At 47.2% G+C, this 22,946-nt stretch overlaps 1 protein-coding gene across 15 annotated transcripts in view; it reads left to right on the top strand.

Annotated features, from left to right (window-relative positions):
* The window catches only part of GRAMD1B (GRAM domain containing 1B), a 139,118-nt gene that overhangs the window by 65,269 nt on the left and 50,903 nt on the right, over nucleotides 1–22,946 (top strand). Inside the window, exon 4 of one of the 15 annotated variants that reach the window (XM_072918254.1) lies at nucleotides 813–1,225. The exons of 12 other annotated variants lie outside the window; for them this stretch is intronic. In XM_072918254.1, the coding sequence (XP_072774355.1) occupies nucleotides 813–984 (172 nt within the window). In that variant the 3' untranslated portion in view covers nucleotides 985–1,225. Of the gene's footprint in view, nucleotides 1–812; nucleotides 1,226–5,844; nucleotides 6,140–22,946 lie in introns of those variants that run through there. 2 more of the 15 variants (XM_072918247.1, XM_012570735.5) reach the window with 2 other exon arrangements.

Genomic DNA, 22,946 nt, shown 5'->3' with positions numbered 1-22,946 from the left:
ACATTGTTAATTTTGCTTAATTTCTGCTGAGGTCAGTCTGGAGGAATTTCAGAGGAGGTTGAAGGGATTTGTTTCCTCCTGCTGGAATGCTCCAGCAGTGGCCCCTGGGATGTCAGGATGTTCTGTCACAGCTGCTCTCCTCTGTGCCACCCTGCTGCTTCCAGGCTGCCTCAAGAACTGGCATTTCTGCCATGCCAGAGGATGGTGTGTCCCTCCCTCACAAAAAATAAAAAGGAGAAATGCAATTTTAATCCATTTTTCATCCTCATCTTGGGGCTTTTCAGAGCTGTTGGGGGGCTTGGAGAGCTGCTCTGGGGCAGGGACACGGGGCTGTGTCACCTCTGAAAAGCCCCAAGATGAGGATGAATAATGAATAATGAATCAAAACTGCATTTTTCTTTTTTTTTCTTTTTTTATTTTTCTTTTTTTTTTTTTTTTTTTTTTTTTTTTCTTTTTTTAGGGGCGTGGCACTCTCTGGCACTTTCAGAAGTGTCAGGGGTGAAAGGAGCTCACTGATTTTACAATCTCCATCTTACCTAGGAAATGACCCCTGCTTTCTCAAGAAGCTCCACATAGACTTGATTTTCCCCTTCCTTCTCCAAGAGTTTAATTTGCTTTTCCCCAGCAAGGAGCAGGGATGGAACAATGCAGGGGTTTCACCTGCAGCAGGCCAAGCACAGCTGGAGGTGACACAGCCCCGTGTCCCTGCCCCAGAGCAGCTCTCCAAGCCCCCCAACAGCTCTGAAAAGCCCCAAGATGAGGATGAAAAATGGATTAAAATTGCATTTCTCCTTTTTTTTTTTTTTTTTTAGGGGGGTGGGACTCTCTGGCATGGCAGAAATGCCAGTTCTTGAGGCAGCCTGGAAGCAGCAGGGTGGCACAGAGGAGAGCAGCTGTGACAGAACATCCTTATCCCAGAGAAGTTCTGCTTCTCTGCCCTGCCAACACACACGTGGAAATCCTCTGGATTTTAGGATGTTGTGAGAGACATTTCAGCTGATTTACTTGCTCCATCCTGGGGGAAATGTGTCCTCTCCTGAGCTGTCAGGGGGTGCTGAGTGCAGGCAGCCAAGGTGCCTTTTTACAGCATCCCAGAGATTTTTAGAGATGATTTCCTTGGCTTTCAGCAGGCTGGGACTGCTTGGAGAAGTGTCTGCGGGAGAAGTGTTTGAATTAAACACTGCTAAAACATCAGTGTGTGAATAAAACACTGCTAAATATTAAACTTTGACTTTCTGTGCTTCCAGCTTCCCCCCAGGCCCTGCCTGGGGCGGTGGCAATATCCTGTGCAAAAATTGCCTTTTTTTCCTCCAGCACCAAGCCCCAGTTCCTGCCTGCCTGTCCCTGGTGCAGATGTTCCTGCCTCTGCAGAGGCCGTGTCCAGCCCTGTTTGATCTGGACAGCACCATCAGGGTTTCTTTCATCCCAGTAGGGGGCCAGGGAAAAAAAAAATAACTCTGCTTTTGTGTATTCCAGACCTGACTTTTAAAATCCTTGACAGTTTGTACTTACAGGGCAGGAAAACATCCGGTCTTTTTTTTTTTCTAATCCTCTTTTTTTTTTTTTTCTGCTTCTCCTGTTCTCCCAAGTTTTCCTCCAGTTTGAGAAAGTTCTGCCTGGTTTTGGCTTTGTTGCTGTTTTTAGTGTTTGTGTGTGTGCTGCTGCTGCTTGATTTCCTCCTCCTGACTGGTGCTGGAAGCAGCCAGGAACCCCAAGGGACGTTTTATTAATGGAATTCTTCATCTGGACGAGGAATACTCAAAATGTTACTGGCATGAGGCCAGGATCCAAACTATCTTAATTCTTTTTGAAGTTTATGAGAATTTTTTTCCTGGGAGAAAGGACAGGGATGAGGCAGGACAACACAACCACATGAATTTATCTTATTATTATTTATTGTTTGTGCTGAGCAAATGATGCACCTAATTAAAGAATGAGATTCCCAGCCCCAAATAATCCAAATGGAATTCTGATAAAATCATTGGATTGACAGCCTTTATGGCTGGAGGGGAAAATGAACCTCTGGTCTAACATCCTGTATGAAGGGTGAAAATGGTGAAAATATGTATTTATGGCTCTGTGAGGGCACCTGCACATCTTTCAGAGCTGCTGTCAGCTCAGCTATTATGTTTATTTTCACAAAACATCAAAACAAACTCTAAGGAAACCCAGCGTTTACCCTTTTATGCCTATTTTTAATTTTTTGTATGGAAAAAGAATTTTTACCCGAATACCAATGCCTTGGGAAAGCTCTTTTGAATGCAAAACATAATCATGAAAGGTATTTGCCACTTAAATTGACATTTATACAGATGAGGACAATGATGCTTTTTATTCAAAATACCAACCTGCAGTTGCAGAGAGCAGTGAGAAGCAGGGATTTATAGGGCTTCCCTTTCCAAAACAGGGGCCAGAAATGGCTTTGGACCCTTCCACCCACAGCTCTGACTGTTTTTTTTTTTTTCCCATTTTCCCCTTGCGTGGGATGGAGTAGGTAGATAATTAATCTGGAATTCATCTTGCATGTGACTGATAGGTATTCTTAGCTCTGAGGAGGTGGCTGTGCATGGCCCATCCCTCCTGATACCTACAGCTGCTTTTGGCTTGCCTTATTTTAACTTTAATACCTTTTTTTTCCCCTTTTCCCCACTGGAATAGTTATTGGGGGGAAAGTGAAGGGTTTATCCATGCAGCTGGCACAGCTGGATCAGCCAGAATTTGGGGTTGGGAATACCTGAGTGGGGGTGACCCACAGTCCCTCCAAGCCTCCTGCTTGGGAGGATTTTTTGGCCAGCACATTCCAGAGGTGGCCAGCCAGCCAATTAAACAAACAACTTCCCAGCCATCTCTTTCCTTGGATCATTTCCCCACCCCTCACGTTATTTGGATTAAAAAAAAAAAACAAAAAGGAAAAGGAAAAGGAAAAGTGCATGACTGCTTATCTCTTAATACCTTTCTTGCCTGAGCTTTGATTTCCAAACATGTGACTCTGCAGCATTAGTCTGTCCTAGATTTGCCAAGCTTGCAGGTCTCCTGACCCATTTTCCAGTGATTTGCCTCCCTCCTTGACAACCTGCAGGCCACAGTTGCAAAGCTGCTGGTGGAGAAAAGCCCAACCTGTGGGAATGCAGGGCTTCCCTCTGGCTGCCCTGGGACCCTGGCAGGGGTCAGGAACCCCCCTGGACAGAGCCCCCAGAGACACTGGCTGTGATCTCTGTCCATGGAAAAGAGTTTTCAATCTTACAGGATCAATTACCAGCTCTGAGTGTTTGATATGAGTAACAATTAAGTGTGGCACGGGTGCAAAAGTAAAATTTTAGGATTCTAGATGAGGGGTCCAAAAGGGACAAGATGGAGGAAATTGGGTGTGCCTTGTCCTTTTTCTCCTTCTTCATGCCCTCCATGTTTCACTGTGGTGTTGGCATTTTTCTGTTGGTTCAGGCTGGGGACACACTGTCCAACGTAGGTGACAGATATTGGCACGTTATTGTAAATCCAGCACAGGTAGTTTGTGGTATTTAATGTTTGTACCATCCCACTGAGGGCAGAGCCCCACACGCTGCCCTGCAGGACAGAGCTGCGGCAGGGCAGCAGAACATGTTAGAGATAAACAGAATAAACAACCTTGAAACAGCACAGACCAATTATGGCTTCTGCTTTGGCAGCGGGGCTGACAGACAGAGACTTTCTACAATCTCAGAATCATCAATACCTCAGATTCCGACACAAAATAACCATTTAAAGCCCTTCAAGAGAGCAGAATCTTTATTTACACACAGCTGCCTGTTCTCTTTCCTCTACCACCCCTACAACTGCTGAATTCCTGCAGGATTTGTAATCCTATCCCAGGACCAAACCCCTTCAGAGCTGTGTGGAATAAGTGTGGATGTCCATCCCTGGACCACTCCCAGCCTTCACTTTTGGAAGAACTTTATGGCTAAATAATGAAATTATAAATTATTTGAGATACACTGCCCCACTCCCCACCTCCTGCTGCCTGCAGCGTGCTCAGATCCTGTGAGATAAATAAGAATTCCAGGGAAAAATCAGTGTATATTGTGTATAATTCAGTTTTCCATTAAGAAATTCAGTTTTCCATTAGGAAGTTTTGTTTTCCTCTAGGAAATTCAGTTTTCCATTAGGAAATTCGGTTTTCCATTAAGAAACTCGGTTTTACAGTAGGAAATTCTGTTTTCCATTAGGAATTTTGGTTTTCCATTAGGAAATTGTTTTCCATTAGGAAATTTAGTTTTCCACTAGGAAGTTCAGTTTTCCATTAGGAAGTTTGGTTTTCTACTTGAAAATTCAGTTTTCCATTAGGAATTTTGGTTTTCCATTAGGAAATTTAGTTTTCCATCAGGAAATTTGGTTTTCCATTAGGAAGTTTGGTTTTCTACTTGAAAATTCAATTTTCCATTAGGAATTTTGGTTTTCCATTAAGAAATTCAGTTTTCCATCAGGAAATTTGGTTTTCCATTAGGAAATTCGGTTTTCCATTTGGAAATTCAGTTTTACATTAGGAATTTCAGTTTTCCACTAGGAAATTCAGTTTTCCATTAGTGTTCACAGCCCTCAGGTGAGCCTGGGGGCCTGACTCTTCCCTTCAGGAAGCTGCAGAGGGATCTGGTGGATCTTTGTCAGGAGCTGTGGTGATAGGACCAGGAGAAATGGGTGCAAACTGAAATCCAGGTGGCATGTCCCAGCTCCGGGAGCATCACCAGGGATGGAATTATTTTTTTTTGGCCTGAACAATCAGCTCATCCCTGCTCTGGGGTTGTCAGGGAACTGGAGTGGTGCTTTGCCCCCAGAAGCATCAACTACCAAATGTTGCAGGGGGAGGAGAGCCCTGGGGCTCGCTCTGCCTCTTCCTCCAGCTCCCCTTGTGCTGGGAGAGAAAAGCAAACAGCCCTCGCTGCAGAAAAAGGCCAAGGGAACACAACCCACGATGTGAGGGGCCTTCAAAACTCCCGTCTGTTCTTGCTGGCCCCAGAAACTGATTATACAAGTGGGGGAGCAGGGCCAGGGCTGAGGGGAGTCTGCAAAGGAGATGGAGAGGGGCTTTTGGAGAGCATGGAGTGACAGGGCAGGGGGCATGGCTTCACAGGGACAGAGAGGAGGGTTAGACTGGATAATAAGAAGTATTCTTTGCTGTGAGAGGGGTAACAGAAGCTGTGGATGCCCCATCCCTGAAGTGTCCAAGGCTGAACAAAACGCTGTGGCAGGCGCTGTCCCTGCCGTGGCGTGGGGCTGGCACCAGCCGACCCTCACTGTCCATCTGGACAGCTGCACAGCCGGGGGCAGCTCCAGGGCTGGGGCAGCTCCAGACCCAGGGGCAGTCGCAGACCCGGGGGCAGTCGCAGAGCCAGGGGCAGTCGCAGAGCCGGGGGCAGCTCCAGAGCCGGGGGCAGCTCCAGAGCCGGGGGCAACTCCAGAGCCAGGGGCAGCTCCAGAGCCGGGGGCAGCTCCAGAGCCGGGTCAGCCCCAGAGCCGGGTCAGCCCCAGAGCCAGGGGCAGCTCCAGAGCCAGGGGCAGTCGCAGAGCCAGGGGCAGTCGCAGGGCCGGGGGCAGTCGCAGATCCAGGGGCAGCCGCAGACCCAGGGGCAGCCCCAGGGCCGGGGGCAGCTCCAGAGCCGGGGACAGCTCCAGATCCTGGAGCAGCTCGAGAGCCGGGGGCAGCTCCAGAGCCGAGTCAGCCCCAGACCCAGGGGCAGCCGCAGCCCCAGGGGCAGTCGCAGACCCAGGGGCAGTCGCAGAGCCGAGGTCAGCCCCAGGGCCGGGAGGGGCCGCGGGCTCGGGCGCAGCGGGCCCGGGCGCTGCGGCGCTGGCGGCGCGGGTGCCATGGCATGCTGCGGTCCCGCCGCTGCTGCACATGCTCAGCAGAGAGCCGGGCGGCTCAGCCCCAGCCCCCGGCGCTGCTGCTGCTGCTGCGGGGAGCCCTGCGCGCCTCGCCGCGGCTCCGGGGGCGCGGGGGGCGGCCGTGCCCCGGCTCGGCGCATGGGGCTCGGCGCTCCCCGCGGGACGCTCGCCGGCCGGGGCTGCTCCAATATGTGCTGGGACCTCTGGAGCTGTCAGCGGGCAGACAAGGACACGGGCAGCGGATTTTCGTGGCTGTACTAATGAAAGGGTTCAAGCTCGCCTGGTAAGCGCGGGGTGGGGGAGATGCTGCGGCTCCCCTCCCTTCCCCGAAATGGGGAAAAAGGGATGCGCTCCGCCAAGTTGCCGGCGCGGCCGCTGCGGCATGGCCGGGGGGATCTGGGTGCGGGGAGGGAGGGAGGCACCGGGAGAGGCTCCGGCGGTGGATGCGGCGCTGGGCCGCTGTGTCCGGGCAGCTCCGCAGCCGCGCTGCGATGCCCGGAGCGCTCCGGCCGCATCCCCCTGCCGGGCTCCGCATCCCCCTGCCCTGCTCCGCATCCCCCTGCGCTGCTCCGCTGCCCTGCTCCGCATCCCCCGCGCTCGGGGTGCCTGGGCACGCAGGAAAATAAACACGGGCAGTTCGTGCCGGAGAAAGGTGGGGGGATAACAGAGTGTTTTGGATGCTGCGTGCGTGGAATGGCTCCTGCTCGGCTTGTCCTTTAACCAGCGGCTTTTGGGGATGCTCCTCACTGGCGTGGTGCTGTAAGGACACAGACAGCGGAGTTCCAGGGAACACAGAGCTGCCAGCGAGGTACCCGAGTGCTCGGGAATTCTCTCATCGCTCCTGCGTGTTTTGGGGGGAAACTCTCCAGGTTTGGCTAAGTGGGCAGTGAAAGAAAACATTGTGTGAGTGAAAGGCAATTGACAAAGCTCTGTGTGTGTGTGTGTGCCTGAAATGTTCCCACATAGGTATTTTGTTGGTCAAGTTTTTATTTTACAGGGCTAGTTAAATATATATATGTAATAGAGGATACAATTTTAAATCCATATATAAAATATAAACTTGACCGTTAAAGGCTTATATAGAATCCCGAGTATATCAAAACTATTTGAAATTTCCAATATGTCAGAACCACTTATTTGGAATAAATGGGCTTTGAATTATGATGATGAAATTGATTTAACCAGAACTTTATCAGATGGGAACGGTTACACAGTTAACAGTGGAATGTGACTTCGTAATTTGGGTTGAACTGGATGACAAGGGCAATGGGAAGGCCTGTTTCCTTTCCTTAATCCTTTTTTTTCCTGTAATGAAAAAGGAAGTAATCATAGAAATAACAGCCTCCTTCTCAAGTGCGCTAGTTTGCATCAGGATGAATGTGGTGCTTTGAGATCCTCGCCTGTAAAGTGTGAGAAAACAGCAAAGTTATTTTGCATTTGTTATTTTACTTATTGTTGCTATTTTAATTTTATCTTCTTTTTTTTTCTGTGTAAAAAATAAAAGCACCACAGTATAGCACTAGGAAGCATCTTGTAATGGGCCCCAGGGGACAGACCTGAGCCAGGGATGACTCAATAGGTCATCTCTTTTTCTAATTTCTCTAATTCTGTCTTTTATTTAATTACACTGAGAGCCTTTGAATTTTCCCTGTGTGTACATGGCTGTGTGTCACACAGGCTGTACAAATGATACAGATATTAGCACGTGAAAATATTACACGACTTAATTTTTTTTTTTAATTAAAAAAAAAAAGAAAAAAGCCCCTCTCTCTCTCTCAGTGATCCGCTGCCTTGTGTGCTGAGGAGTTGCATAATGGCTCAGTGGAGTAGCAGGAGAGCGAAGCATGTGCTGGAAATGCTGGGTACGCTGGGATGGAGCAGCTCTGCAGTGACATGGCCCCTGCTGCATCCCAAACCCGGCTGGGAGATCGCTGCGTGCCGGGGCTGGGCAGCTGTGACATTCCCAGTTTGTCCCAGTTCATCCCAGTTCATCCCAGTTTGTGCTGGCTCACCATGCTGGAGCATCCTGGTGCCGGGCAGCTGTGACATCCCCAGTTGGTCCCAGTTTATCCCAGTTTGTGCCGGCTCACCATGCTGGAGCATCCCAGTGCTGGGGCTGGGCAGCTGTGACATCCCCAGTTCATCCCAGTTTATCCCAGTTTGTGCCGGCTCACCATGCTGGAGCATCCCGGTGCCTGTGCGGGCTGGGAGCGAGCAGGGAGGCAGGAGGGGGTTCCTGGGGACATAAGCAGATTACAGCTCTGGGGGAAGTGCTGGCCGGGCTTCAGCAGGTGACGCTCTTCCCTCTCCGATCCTCAGGCTCCCCAGGGCCTCTGGGAAAAAAAAAAATAAAAATCCCATAAAGTTCCCCATAAAAATCCATAAAAATCCCAATCAGTTCCCCTGGAATCATTCGACAAGTGCTACCCAAGCCCTGCCTCTCCAGCATCCCCCTTCATCCCAGTCCCAGAATCAAATATTCTGATTGCTTCCCTTATTTAATTATACAGCATTCTGGATCTCTGCAGCTGTCACTCTGTTCCCCCTAGGATATTTTGCTTATTTGGTTGTGCTGCAATATCCAGCACAGGAGGGTTAGTTAGGGATGTTATTTCAGGTCCTGCTTTGCCCAGATCTGTGGTTTGTCCCTGCTGGATGGATGGGAAGAGCACAGATTTAAGGACAGAAAAAATGCAGGGCCCTCTGAGCCTGCTTGGGGTATTTAATGGGGGCTGGACAACTTTCAGGCAAAATGAGCTTATAGGGTTAGTGTTTGTATAAAGAAAGAACATCCAGTGCGTGGGCTGCAAACAAATCCTCTGGTCCTTGGTGCAGGAGCAGCACTGCTGGGGTTAACCCAGATTTCCTCCCAGAGCCATGCTCAGAGAGACACATGATTTCTGTCTGTACCAGGGAGGGACACAAAGCTGTCAGCAGCAGCAGCCTGCTGTGATCCTTAGGAACAGGACTTGCCTTTCCCATTTTTCAGGCTCTGACGACACCAAATCCCACCGTGTGTGACATCAGGGAACCTCCGAGCCTGTCCTGGCTCAGGTGTGCTGCTCCCTCACACCGTGCCCTGCATCTCCTGCAGCACCCACCTCGCCCTGCCCAAAATGATCCCATCCCATGCCCTGCATCTCCTGCAGCACCCACCTCGCCCTGCCCAAAATTATCCCACCCCATGCCCTGCATCTCCTGCAGCACCCACCTCGCCCTGCCCAAAATGACCCATCCCATGTGGCCGGTACTCCTGGGGACAGCTGGAGGGGCTGGGTGACACCGGTGTGGCAGTGGCACACTGGTGACTTGGTTTAATTGGTCATTTTCGTGTTTCAATGCTCCTTCCGTCTTTATATTGTGACCTGGTGTTGTGAGAGAGAGCTTTGGCCTCCAGGCTGACATCAGTGTTATCTCACAGCTCCTCAGGGACTGCAATCAGCCAGGCCTTGAGCTTTAAATCTCAGAAAGCCAAAAACCACAGCAGCCTTTCCCTCCCCTTCCATCTCAGCCTCTGCTGCTTGCCCTGCTCTTCCTTCTTAGGAGTTTTGGGGAGCTCATGATCCAGCAGAGATGGCAACTAATTTAGATCTTCGATGAAAAATGGAAATCTAATGCCAGAAGAGCATTGCAGGGACAAAAAACAGCTGGTAGCTGAACTTGATGTCCCATGAATGGGATACTGAGTAAAACTCTGCTTATCTGATTTTCCTTCTTTTGTGGTTCCTTCTGTATTGCTTGTGCTGCTGTGTTGGTTGGAATAGTTCTGAGCTGCAGAACCTGTGATCTGGAACCTACAGAGAAAAGAAGGGCCAAAGGCTCCACTAAAAATAAATCTGTAATTCATTTTTCTGCTAGTGCCTGTGGGTGAGGGAAAAAAAAAACAACACATAAAACTCTCAATGTTCCAACACCCTACTTATCTGAGAGAAGGATCTATTATGTAGTTGTGGGGGTGGGATGGGAACTAGGTAGGGTTGCAGAACAGCAGAGCTAAAATTAGACGTTGTTTGATGTCAGGGAGCAGTGAAGATTGACTTGAGGCAGTTTCACTTCTGCATTCTGGAGGCTGCGGCTGCAGGGACCCTTTGTGCCTCCAGCAGGCTGGCCCTGCCCTTCCCGGCTCTGGAAATCCGTGTCTCGGGTGTGGAAGAGGGCAGGGAGGGGTTCCTGAGCTGTCCCACCCCACTCTGCTCTCTGCTGCTTCTCTGAGATGTAAAATAGCAGGTTGGTGAGACAGGGACAGGAGGGATGGCTCTGTCCTCACTTCCAGTCCTCGCTGTGACACACAGGGGTGACAAACGTGGGTGTTTGGGATTCGTGGCTCCGTGATTACCCAGGAAATGATGAAGCTGCTTAAATCACTTCCAATTGCATGTTGAATGCAGAGCCTTAAAGAACGTCTGCGTGCAGCGATGATGAACTTCGTCCTGTGGCACTGCAAATGATCCCGAATGAAATTGGATTTCCAAATCAATTTTTCCTCAATTTTTGGAGAAGCTTCACAAAATAGTTCTGTTAAAGTTACGTAATTGAGCTGCTGTGCCCGTTGTGCTGTTCGACCTTCACATTACAGGTTCAAATGTTGCGTTTTCCATCTTTCCTGTCTTCATTGATTCTTCTGCGCCTACATCTTCCTTTTATTCAGGGGGAAGAAATAGGTGCTGATAATCCCCGGCTAAAAACCACCAGGGCTGACCCACATACATATAAAATATGGTATTTGGGAAAGGAGAGGCCTTAGCTCCTTATGAATTCTGCAAATGGAGCTGAGGAATCACAATGTTCCTGTTGGCTGGCGCTGCGGCAGGAAGAGCAAACCTCATTAACAGGTCCCTCATCTTCCCCTGCATCCAGAACATTCTGACCTGGCCATACGTCCTGAACGTTCTGGCTGTCCATAAAGTAAGGTTTTTATCCTTTTCCAGCAAGAAGATGTCGTGCCAGGTGCCTGGAGGAACAGCTTGGAGCAGCCTTGGCAGGTTTATTCTGTAGATGGTTCTGTGCAGTCACTGAGGGGTAATTAGCAGGTTTTGTGCTCATTTCTCTGGCCTTGGCGTTATTTTTTCTGTCCTTTTCCACAGTGGGAAGCCCTAGGAAGCAGTGAGTAGCCTAATCTGAGTGCACTGAAGCCAAGGAAAAGCTTTGCACACAATTCCCTTGGCCAGGCTGTGCTCGTGGGCACCAAGGGAGGCAGAAATAGAAGCAGGATCAGCCCAGCACCAGTTTGTGTCCTGCTGCACAGTGCCACGCTGGATTAATACCTGCAGTGGCAACAGGCTGTGAAGCACAAGTTTTATTTTAGTACAAGTATGAAGTTACAGTGGAAGGAGACCATTTGAAACAAAACCAAGGCATTTTCAAACCCTTGATCTGAGACTGGGTTTGCTGTGTGATGATAGACTAGCAAAAGCATCCCTTTAGTATCTTTGTTTCTTATGTGGTTGGTTCTTGGCAGCAAGTTTTGATTTAAATTTGGATAAACATCTGTAATTTTGTCCTCTAATATGTATGTGCAGATTGAAACCACTCTGAGGACAGGCAGACAGAGCAGTTCTTTGACTTAGGCCATGAAGAAGCTGCACTTTGCAGAGTTTGTTGCAGCACCCAGAATCTCTCCCCCAGATCTCTCCTTGGGCTGAGGATTATTTTGGCTAATTGAATCCAAATAGTTTGTTTTGCTGGGAAATTGCCTTCCCCTCTTATCAGATAGCAAGATCACCTTTCTTTCTGTCTCCAGTCCTCAGAAATGTCAAATGAAGGGCAAACTGGAAAGGCTCAGGAATTCTGCAGCCTTTGCTCACTCAGGGCCTGGAGTTGAGGAGAATGAGGCAGCAGTTCCAGAATGGGGCTGTTCCAGAGATTCTTTTCCTCACTGAAAAGCCTGAAAACATGGAAAATTCAGTCAGGAAGAGATAAAACGTGGAGCTGAGGCTGCTGGGTGCTGTTTGAGTGCGCAGTCCCTTCAAAGGGAAGGAAGGTGCTGCCTGTGGGAGTTGGGGGTCACGAGAAGCCCTGATTGTGCCTGGATCTGTCATTGACCATTTTCATCCTGATGTTGCCTCTGCCTCACTTTCCCTGCCTGCAAAATGAGGCAAAGCAGTCTGCCCTTCTTTCTCCCCCTTCCTGGAGCAGAGATTTTCAAGGGACAGCTGCTGAAAGGAGCTGTTGGACAGAAATCAGTCTCCCTTTCCTTCTCCCTCTGCCTGAAGCAGAGATTTTCAAGGCACAAGTGCTGGAAGCAGGTGTTGGACAGAAATCAGTCTCCCTTTCCTTTTCCCAATTCCTGGAGCAGAGATTTTCATTCCCACATCTTGGGAAGGAACTTTTGGACAGAAATCAGTCTCCCTTTCCTTCCCCCTGTGCCTGGAGCAGAGATTTTCAAGGCACAAGTGCTGGAAGGAGCTGCTGGACAGTGTCCCACGTTTTGCAGTGTCTGATTCACCCCGTGTGTGTTGATAGTTGTGTTGGACTGAAGAGAAGCACTCACATAGCTGGAATTTCTGCTTCATTTCTGCTCAGCAAGTGGGCAGGGGCAAGGCCTGGAAGAGGCAAAAAATGCCATCAAAACCCTTGTGGTGCTCCCTGACAAATCATTGTGTCCTGGTCAAGGCCTCTTCTGCTTTTTCCAGCTGAAATTCCAGATTTCTGTCTGTTTTAAATATTCCTTTGGTTGATTGAGCAGCTGCTGTGTTTTTGCTTCCCCAAAACTCCTCAGAGTTCAGGCCCTGGTTAGAAAGTCCATCTTAATGCATTATTTTAATTGATGCTTATTATAACTGATAAGTGCTAATTTCAGGATTTGGAACCTGTTTGAAGTAAATTGTAGAAGTTGCAATAATATATCCAAGGGTAGAATATCTAAGGTCAGGAAATGGAGGCACCAAAACACAAAATGCAACACAGAATTCATTTTCCTTCTGGGTGACCTTGCAGAGACACGTGCTGAATACAAGATGCTGGAATGTTCTCTGAGCTTCTCCTTTCCTGAAGTTTTTCTTTTTGGCCAGATTTAGGCCTGTGCTGTTGATTATATTTTGCATTTTCCAGTGGTTTATTCCCCTGTAACCATTTTTCCAGGACAGAATGCTCTCTGTGGTCACAGCCAAGTGATCCAAGGACAGATGCTCTGCTTTTTTCCCAACTAAAAAAAAGATGCAAAATGCTGCCACTCTCCTTTGACAATGTCACAGCCACTCCATGCATGTGGCAGAGGAGCAGAGAAAGAGGAATTTGTGGATTTTTTTTTTTTTTTTGGAGATTCATATATTTGGAGTATATATTTTGAATAATTTTCAAACCACTCAGAATACCAGGTTTGGTAGAATGTGGTTTGGACCACAGCTAATTTCAGGCCTTGGAATTGGAAGGAGAAAAATGGAGGAGAAAATGAAGGGGAATGAAAAGGACTTTGGGGGAAAATCAGCTCTGGAGATGTGGAAGAAGTGCCCTTTGCTCAGGAGGGGATTGGCTTGTGGCTGTGCAGAGCTGGAATTTGGGGTTTTTTTCAGAGCTGTCAGCTGTTAGAGGAATGTGATGCACAGCCTGATGCACATTTTGGGAATGAGGTTTGGGAGGCAAAGCGGTGCTTTGCTGTAGGCCATGAAAGAAGGAGTATATATTTATTATATCCTGAGGCCAGGGCTCACAGAACCTGAGCAACATTCAGTGCCTGCCCCAGGGCACTAAAGCTGCAGCATTGCTTCAAATATCTGCTGTAGTATTTTTCCAGCAGGAAGAACAAGTTCCCCATGGATTATTTTCCCTTTTAAAGGCAGCTGGTAGCACAACTGATCTGGGAAATAGAGCTGTTTCTAAAATTGTGTTGTTTTACAGCAAAAGAGGCTCTTGAAAACAGAGATTTGATGTGCTGGGAGATTTTCATGCTCCACCTCCAGTTTGGAGGAAGAAATTCCATCCCAAATAGTCAAGATGGACAAAGGGTAGAAGAAAGAAAGTGGAATTACTCCTGGTTTGCAGATGAGGCTCATGGAGATTAAAGGTGTTTTTCCTTTTAATTGTTTATGAATAGCTGTGTATTAATTCCCTACTGGAAGCTTGGTTTAGGAGAGCAAAAAATTGTTATAGCTAAAACAATTCTCTAAAGAGAGCAAACTCTACTGAAGAAAGAGCCAGGATGAGAAATGCAAGCATCCATCCCTGTCTCCTGCACTTCTCACAGGGGACTTGCCCAAAGCTTGTGGGCTGAACCCTTATGGCTTCTAAATCCTAATAATTGTCCCAAAACCACCTGAATCCTTATAATTTTCCCAAAACAACCTAAATCCTTGTAATTTTTAGATTTGTCCAAAAACCACCTGAATCCTTATAACTGTCCCAAAATCACCTGAATCCTTATAATTGTCCCAAACCAACCAGAATGCTTAGATTTGTCCCTAAACCACCTGAATCCTTAAAACTGTCCCAAAACAACCTGAATCCTTATAACTGTCCTAAAACAACCTAAATCCTTATAACTGTCCCAAAACAACCTGAATCCTTATAACTGTCCTAAAACAACCTAAATCCTTATAACTGTCCCAAAACAACCTGAATCCTTATAACTGTCCTAAAACAACCTAAATCCTTATAACTGTCCCAAAACAGCCTGAATCCTTATAACTGTCCTAAAACAACCTAAATCCTTATAATTGTCCCAAAACAACCTGAATCCTTGTAATTGTCCCAAAATCACCTGAATCCTTAAAACTGTCCCAAACCAACCAGAATCCTTAGATTTGTCCCAAAACTACCTGAATCCTTAAAACTGTCCCAAAACAACCCATATCCTTATAATTGCCCCAAAACAACCTGTGCCTTGCTTGTGTTTGGAGATACCACAGTTATCCTAAGGATATCTGTTCTTTCAAGGATCACAGCCCAGATTAGGAATTTGGGATGGTTTGGATGTCACTTTGCAAGATTTCCCATGTGGAACTCCAAATCCCATGGATGTCTGTGTGTGTCTTGGAAGTTTTTGGGGACAAAAATGCAGCAAGTCAAAACAATCCTTGAAGTTGTAACACTCAACCAGCCCTGATTTTGCAATCATAGGTCTGTAATCAATGTAATCAATTTGGAGCCCTGTATTGCTGCAAACTGGGCTGCTGCCTCTTTTAAAAACTGGAAATAATTATTTTAAATTATTTAAATTTAAAACAATAATTTAAATTGTTTAAAATTGTTTAATTTTAAAGAATGGAAAGCAGAACTGGAGGCTGAAAGAAGTGTGATATTACTGAGGTGTTGTCCCATGCTCCTGTCAATGGGGTGTCCTGTACAGGGCCAGGAGCTGGACTTCAATAATCCTTGTGGGTTCCTTCCAGCTCAGGATATTCTGTGTTCTGTGGGTCTGTTTTTTCTTTATTAACAGTTACCTATTGCTGTTTATGAGCATGAAAAGTGAACGAGTTTATCCCACTTCTCTCCTGCTCCTGGCTGTGAGGATTTGACTCCAGCCTTGTTTCTTTCCCACAGTTTCATATAAATCCATTGCTCATTGTTCAAAAAGAAAACAGCCCCAAACCTTTTTAGTACAGCTTCTCTTTCTGTTCAATATTTACATTCTTCAAATATTTGTTGACCACTCCACTTTGTTTACCCTACAAGTTTGTTTTCACAAACCATCCTCATGAGTGCCGTGCTGTTTTTCTTGCTTTCCTTTGAACTCATTGCTCTGTAAGAAAATCTGTCTGGTTCTTTGCCACCCTTCTAAGCGTGTTCTTGGTTGGGATTAACTGATCATACAGAGCAAATATTTCATCATTCCATGAGGGGAGATAGATCAGCTCCGAGTCACATCATCCTCCCTGCTCCTATATCATGTCACAGGGACATTTTTCATTTGCTTTATGCTCTTCCCCTGTCCATCTGTGCTGCCTTCTTGCTTTCTAAATTCTTTAAATTTCTGGCTATGGCTTTGTTTCCTCTGCTGCACCTGCCTGGAGTAAGTACAAAGCCAAGGACAGCAGCCTGGTTGCGTTCCTGCTTTTCCCAGACGGGAATCAGGCACAGCCTCTGTTTATTTTTCTCCAGGCAGGTTTTTGAAGTGTGTTTATATCCACTTTCAAGATGAGTCACGTTGTTACCTTCTGCATTGTAGAGCCTCCTCGCAGAAGATGGCCTTTCCCGGAGCTTGTATTTGGAAATACCCGAGTGTTGAAGGCAAATATTTCTATTTATTCTAAATATTTCCTGTTGCTGCCTGATTTCCCTAGCAGGGAAATCGATGCTTTGTGTTGCCTGAGAAGGTTTAGGAGGCTGTGCGGGTGAAAAGACAGAGCTTTGTGGGAGTGAGGAAGTGGAATTTCGAGGTAATTGGGATGTTTATGTCCACGCTGACTGCTCTGCTCCTTTGCCGTCACAGAACTGCTCCCTGGGGTTTGCGCCAAGGGAGGATGGGGATATTTAATAAAGCTCTGCTCGGGGTGCCAGGGCCCTGCAGCACAGTGGATTTTTCATGAGGGTGTGCTCGGGATGCCAGGGCTGAACCAGGGCAGCAGAACCGATGGCTGAGGGCACACCGACACCTCCCGGCCGTGGAATCCTTTAAATCCTCCTTTTTCATCTCTCAGGCAGGTGGGGGAATCCTTCCTTTGTATGTGTGTCTGTGTGTGTGCTGGGAGGTCAGGCGGTTCCTCGGGGAAAAAGGATGAGAGGCTGGGATGGAGATGCTGGGGTGGAGATGCGGCTGGATGGGGGAATGTGTGTGGGGAAGCTGGGGAAAGCTTAAGGTGGAGAATATAAAGAAGTCATTTGTTTGTGGTGGGTTTGAGGTGAAATTTTGGTGCTGCTGGTCCCTTCTGGCTGTCCCTGCAGTGACACTGGAAGTACACTTCAAAACATTTAACTCTGTGCTGAGGGAAGATAAGAGGGATAAATAATGGAGGCACTACTGTGATGATTTCACAGGGACCTGTAATTAGGGTGAGCTCCTGTTTCTGTTATTTTTCCCTGTGTGTAGGGCAGCCTTCTCTGAAAAGCTGTTTTGTTTTTCTCTTCATCCTCCCTGAAAAGGGGAGCTGGTCCTGCTGAGATGCGCTCAGGCCTGTGTCTGCCTGATCCCCCCAGCCCTCAGCACAGAGCTATAACCCAAATAAATGCAGGAGCTCCTTTTATTAGTGCTCCATCTCGGAGACATCTGCTGGCATTATTGATGTGCCTGTTAATCTTCATTTTCAAGCGCACTGACTGCTGGATCCATTATCTGTCAGTGCAGAGCAAAGGCTTCTGGGGTAAAAGATGCCCCAGTGTCGCACTAGAACACGAAATACCTCACACATTCACCCTAGATGTAAAAGAGGGAAAAGAGGAAACTTTATTTCTGACCTTGCAATATACAGAATTCTAAAAGTGACAGTGGATTGGAGGATGAAATTGCCACCTCTCCAACCACAGTGGTCAAACCAACAGTTCATCAGTTTTCTCTTCTCACAAAGAAGAATGCAAAACAATCATTATTTACATGATAGTGCATGAGAAACTCTAGTAGGAATATGTAAACATCAGAAGGTATAGGAAACTTTTAGAAGAACTTTAAAAACTTTTAAAAGAACCTCAGTGCAGGAGGACAGAACATGCAATGCACAGGAAAAACCAGATGGCTTTAGTGCCAAGCAGAGGCTGATAGGGAGCACCAGGTGAGTGAGTGGTACTGGTTAGAAATTCCAGAGAGGGGATTTGTGGGTGGGCATCTCAGCCAGCCTTTCCCACTGCATCATTCCAGACTGGCAGCTTCCAGGTGGGATCTGCTGCCTCTGCAGGGTTCTGTGTGCTCTCCATTTCTCCTGACACTTATCCTACAGTGCCTCTCCATGTTGGGATGGGATTCTCTTGGCCTCAACCGACAGGGAAAAACTGGTTTGCCTTGTGCTACTCTTCCTCCTCATTTTCAGAGCTCACACTGATTTAAAGAAGGCCAGAACTGCATGAAACACCTTCATGGGCATCACTGTTTGTGAGCTGAGAGCTGTGCTTTCCTCAGGGATTTGGGACAGACCATGGAGTGGGTGATGAGGAAGCTGCCTAGACAGATTCTGGCCATGCTACAAATGCTTGTCCTGGCTGGTGGAGGCTCCAGCTCTCGCTGCAGCACTTGTTGATGCTGAACCTGCCCACCCTTCATCCATCCCGGCACCTCTCCTGCTCCTGGCTGTCCATGTGCTGTCTGAGCCCGGTGCTGGGGACAGCAGGTAGGGCTGTGTTTCCTGGGTGAGGTGGGACCTGCTGCTGCTGAATGTCTTTAATTCTGTGTGGTTCCTTTTGTGCAATTAAGGAGAGCTAATTAGCTCCTTTTAGTGCAGTCTCCTTGCAGAGGTAGCTGACCTCTTGTTAATCCTGGATTAAGTTCTTACTAAGAACTGGCTCTTTGTGTGTCCCAGTTAAGATGTTGACACTTTGTTCTCTCTCTCCCCTTGTTCTCCTCCTCCCCCTCTTCCTCCCCATGCCTGTGAGCACATGATTCCCTCCCTGCCTCCCACAGCCCCCACTGCTGGAGGAATCCATGGACTCTGTCAAAATGCCACTGCCAGCTCACAAACAGTTTTGCTTGGTCTGGCACCTGTCTAGGAGCCCGTTTTTCCCAGGAGAAAAGGGAGAGTGCTTCTTGTTGCTTGACAGGGTGGGAATCCTGTGGGGTTTGAGGAGCAGCACCCGTGGGCTGAGCAGGAGGTACCAAACAGGACCAGCACCCCAGCAGAGACTCCCCTGTCTCCCTGTGCTGTGCAGTCAGGAGTCCATCCATTCATTCCTAAAGAGAGTGAATGGCAGAAAAACAGCTGTGGATGAGCAAAAAAGCAAATTAAACACGTGCAAAATGCTAATTACCACCCAGTTACCCACTAGTGATAATCCTGCTTGCACTTTTTGAGGTTGTTGGCGCTGAGTTTTCCCTCAGTTTCCTTCAGGGTTTCCTGACATTTCTGATGTCTTTTTCAAAGGCAAGGCTGGAAATACAATGCAAGTGTGTCCTCCTGGTTCTGTTCTGAACTCAGCTGACAAGCAGAGATGTTGGGGAATAACTCTCCCAGTGGCTTTAAGTTTTCAAACCAGATCATATTAAAGGTGGGCAAAGAATGACGGGGGAAATGAGAAACCCTACATGCAGGTGCACATTGCTGCCTGATGTCCTGCAGACAGATTTAAAAGGCTCCTTTTTGTTCTGCACCGCTGGTGTGGCTTACAGGGAGGGTAGGATTGCTCTGGAGAGTTGATCCCAGCCCCAGCTGATGCTCTGCAGGCCTGGACATCCAGGCCCTGCTCTTCCCATGGATCTGTCACCAGCCCCAGGCTTTAATTACTCGGCCAGCCCTCATTTCCTCGGGGCTGGGAGATGCAATATGCATGAGAGTGCTTGTGTTACAGCAGCAGAGCAGCCTGCAGGCACTGCACTTTGGGCAGGGAGAAGGTGCTGCCTGTGGGACACCGAAGAGCCGGACACAGGCGTGAAACGTAAACTTTAAGGCATTTAGAGATTTTGAGGAGCTAAGATTTTAGTTAGAAGTAAGCCTTACTAGAGTTAATTAAAATAAGAATAATAAATGAGTAGGCCTTGATGAAGTTAGGAGTTAGTAGTTAACTAATAATTAATTGCTTGTCAGCACAATGTTTGGTTAGCTGGGTTTATAATGAAGAATATAGAAACTGATAAATAGCTTTTAGGAACATAAGACAATTGTGGCCTCCTCTGTTCTGAAACCAACTGAAGACAAGGAATGGGAGTTCTACCAAGAGTTCGTTTGTCATATTGGCATTGAAAAGGTAGAAAGGTCAGAAGGTGGAAGACTTCATTGACTTCCTCATTTTGGGACCCCTCCCCATGAAAGGGACACCGACCCATTTCAAGGGACAAACCACGCATGCTGAATGGCTTTTGGAGTGATCAGCATAGGAAGTGGGGAATGGGATGTACCAAAATGATGAATATGCATTTGTATTTTGTATATTCAATACTTGTATGGCTAAAAGGGCTCTGTAAGCACCTGGAAGGTGCGGTGTGGATTTGGGAGCGATCCCACACACAATAAACATTCACTTTCTAACTTTAAACTGTTAGAGAGTTTTTGTCCGTCACAGTTGGATATCAATACTAGATCAATATCCATATTTTTTTAATAAATCAGGCGTGCCTGGAGTTGGAGCATCCTCCCAAGGAGGGATCTCCAGATGTGGCTCTGCTCCTGCTGCAGGGCTTGGTAGAGCTGTGGTGTCCAGGCTGGGGGTTGTGGCCGTGGCATGCTCAGCAGGCATTGTCCTTCACACATGAAATAAAGTCCTTGTCTTGGGTCTTGAACAGCAGACTCGTGCAAGCGAACCCAGCTGACATAAAATGCATTCTTGCAGCTCTTGAACAAGACAGGAACTTGCAGCTTTATGTCCTTAAAGGCTCCTAAAGGTCCTCTCTCAGTGCAGTTTTATCTAATTTTTATCACCATGAAAAAAGCTGTCTTCAGTGCCAGGGATGGTGCTGCAGAAATGTAAAAACTGTTTGTCCATCCAAGAGTTTTGGGTGAAACTTGGCAGATGTGACCAAGTTTGTAAAGCTTTTGAGGTGCTGCGTGGTTTTCCAAATTCCTCATAACTTTGCCCCTTGCATGCCATGCCAGATAAGCCTAAGAAGCTTTTCTCTAAGTAAATATTGCATTTTTAGTACTGCTCTTACAGTGCTTTTGGGAGCAGGACTTTTGTTTGGTTCATCTTCTCTCCTGACAGTCTGAAGGGGGGGGGTTAGACCTAACCCGATGTCTGTGCTGCCACTCCATGACCTGCTTTGAGCCTTTGTGTGTTCCAGATCTGAGGTAGCCATTATATTGAATTTATCACAGCATTTGGGTCAGTGTAACTCATGTGACTGTTGAAAAATAGCATCTGTTCAAACCTTAAAATTCATCCAGACTAAGCATATCAAAATTTGTGGAGGCTAAGAATTATGGTTTGAATTATTTTCTTACTTTCTGGAAGAGAAAAAAACACTGAAACATCTATAGGCTGTCAAACAAAATGGGAGCATTCAGATATCTCATTCCAAGTGCTGTGGAATGCAAAGTGTGAGGCTTGAATTGATTCTGGTTGGAGGTACAGAGCAGTGTTTGGGAGAACACAAACCCTTGCATAATAATGTTTGCCACAGATGGGTAATTGAGCCTTGAATTAGTTACAGTGGTTAGTTTTGTTTGCTTCCCAAAATAGGTTTCTCTTGTCTGGTCAGGATTCATCCAGCTTCAGCTTTCAGCACTTGCAGCTGATACCCGGTGGGATCAAGCCTGGATTCCAGGTGAGCATTTAAATCTTGCCATTCCTTGGCCTCCAGGCTGTGCTGAAAGGATTCAGTGCCACTGCCTTTGGTTCTGGTTGCTCTTCTCTGAGTTTATCCAGATTATCCACTCACTGAACCTGGGTACAACCCTGGCCATGCTGTTTCGGTGGGAATCACACCATCCTTGGCTCTGCCCTGCTCATAGAGAGTGGGAAAATTTGAATTTAAAATGTCATTTCCTCAAAATACATTTCTAATTCTCCAGCTGGCAAACTTTGGGAAGCATTTGGAGCAACAAAACTGACCTCAGGGGGATGGATGCAACAAACTTCTGAGAACAGTGACACATAAACAGTGAATTCACGTGCACCTAGGTGTAATCTCTGAGTAACATGAGGTGATGGTAGTGTTGTGGTAACCAGACAAAGGTGTGTATGGTAGTGCTGTTTTCAGTTTAAAATCCTGTGCAGCCTTTGAATCGCTCTGGTCTGAGCCTGCTGGGGCACCTCCTGCTCCCACTGATGCTGATTGCAGTGAAATGATGGATAATCAGCCTTTTGGGAAGATGCTCCTCTGGGAATTAGCACTCAAAGCTGGGACTGATTGTCAAGAGAAGAGAAAATGCACAACCCTGGGTGTGGAAGGGGCAAAATGCAACAAGAGCAGCAAAGGGCAGAGTGATCAGCATTTGCAGCATCCAAGGAACAGCTCCTTGTGCTGTCAGTGGGGGTTGTTCACAGCACCCTGAGCCCAGTAATTCAGTGTAATTCCACACGTGGACACTTGTGCTCAAATCAGGGGTGTCAGTGCAGTTCCAGATCAGTTCTACACTATTTCCCTGCATACCCAAGGCTGGGAGGCAAAGTGCAAGATGGGTGATTGCTTTGCTCTCTTATAATCCTTCAGCTTAATTTTTATTGTACTGAGAGGGACTTATTGTCCCTTATTTATTGTATTGACAGGGACTGAAGTCTATCTCCTTATTCTGGAATAAAGATGTCCCCAAGCAGGTTTGGAAAGATACAGTGTCCTCAAAAGAAACACCACCTACTAACGCTGAAAAAGCTGTAAACTTTGCTTGATAATGTTTCTTTAAAAAACCCAGGCCTGTTTACACATGGATAAGCATGGCAAAAGAAACAAAACAAAACAAAAAAGAAACCAAATTAGCTTCCTAGACGGAGCTGGCTAAATTGAGTTGAGGTCACCTTAACTCTGAATGAGCGTTGTTTAATTCAGCTCAGATAATCCACGTGGCCACTTAATTAGGGTTTAATTTTCCTGCCTGTTCTTGCTTACACACTTTGAAACTTTCTCCCAGCAGCGCGTGTGCGGTGGGGAGGACAAAACACAGAGCTTCCAACCTGGTGGATTTTAACTCCTAGGGTGTGTTGATGTCCTTGAAAAGCATTTAGGGTCACTTTTTTTGGGTGTTCCTTGGGGGAGATGCAAGCAGGGTGTGGAGGGAGGGAGGTGGGGACAAACACATTTCCAACCTGTTGGATTTTAACTTGTAGTGTTTAAATCCTCAAAAAGCACTTGGGGGTCTCTTTGGTGGGGAAGATGCGAGCGGGGCGGGTACATTGTGTAAAACAGGGGGACAAACACAGTGTTTCCAACCTGTCGGATTTTTAAAAACTCAGCGTTTGTTCAAGCCCTTGTAAAGCCTTTGGGGGTCTCTTTGGCAGGGGAGATGTGAGTGGAGCGGAGAGGAGTGGGTGCATAATGTAAAATGGGGAAGACAAACACAGCGTTTCCAGCCTGTGGGATTTTTAACTTGTAGCGTTTGTTCAAGCCTTTGTAAAGCCCTTGGGGGTCTCTTTGATGGGGGAGATGC

Source organism: Taeniopygia guttata, chromosome 24 (assembly GCF_048771995.1).
Source record: "Taeniopygia guttata chromosome 24, bTaeGut7.mat, whole genome shotgun sequence".
In the NCBI taxonomy this organism is placed as follows: Eukaryota; Metazoa; Chordata; class Aves; order Passeriformes; family Estrildidae; genus Taeniopygia; species Taeniopygia guttata.
The sequence above is the reverse complement of the archived record's forward strand: the minus strand, read 5'-3'. Positions and strand labels throughout refer to the sequence as shown.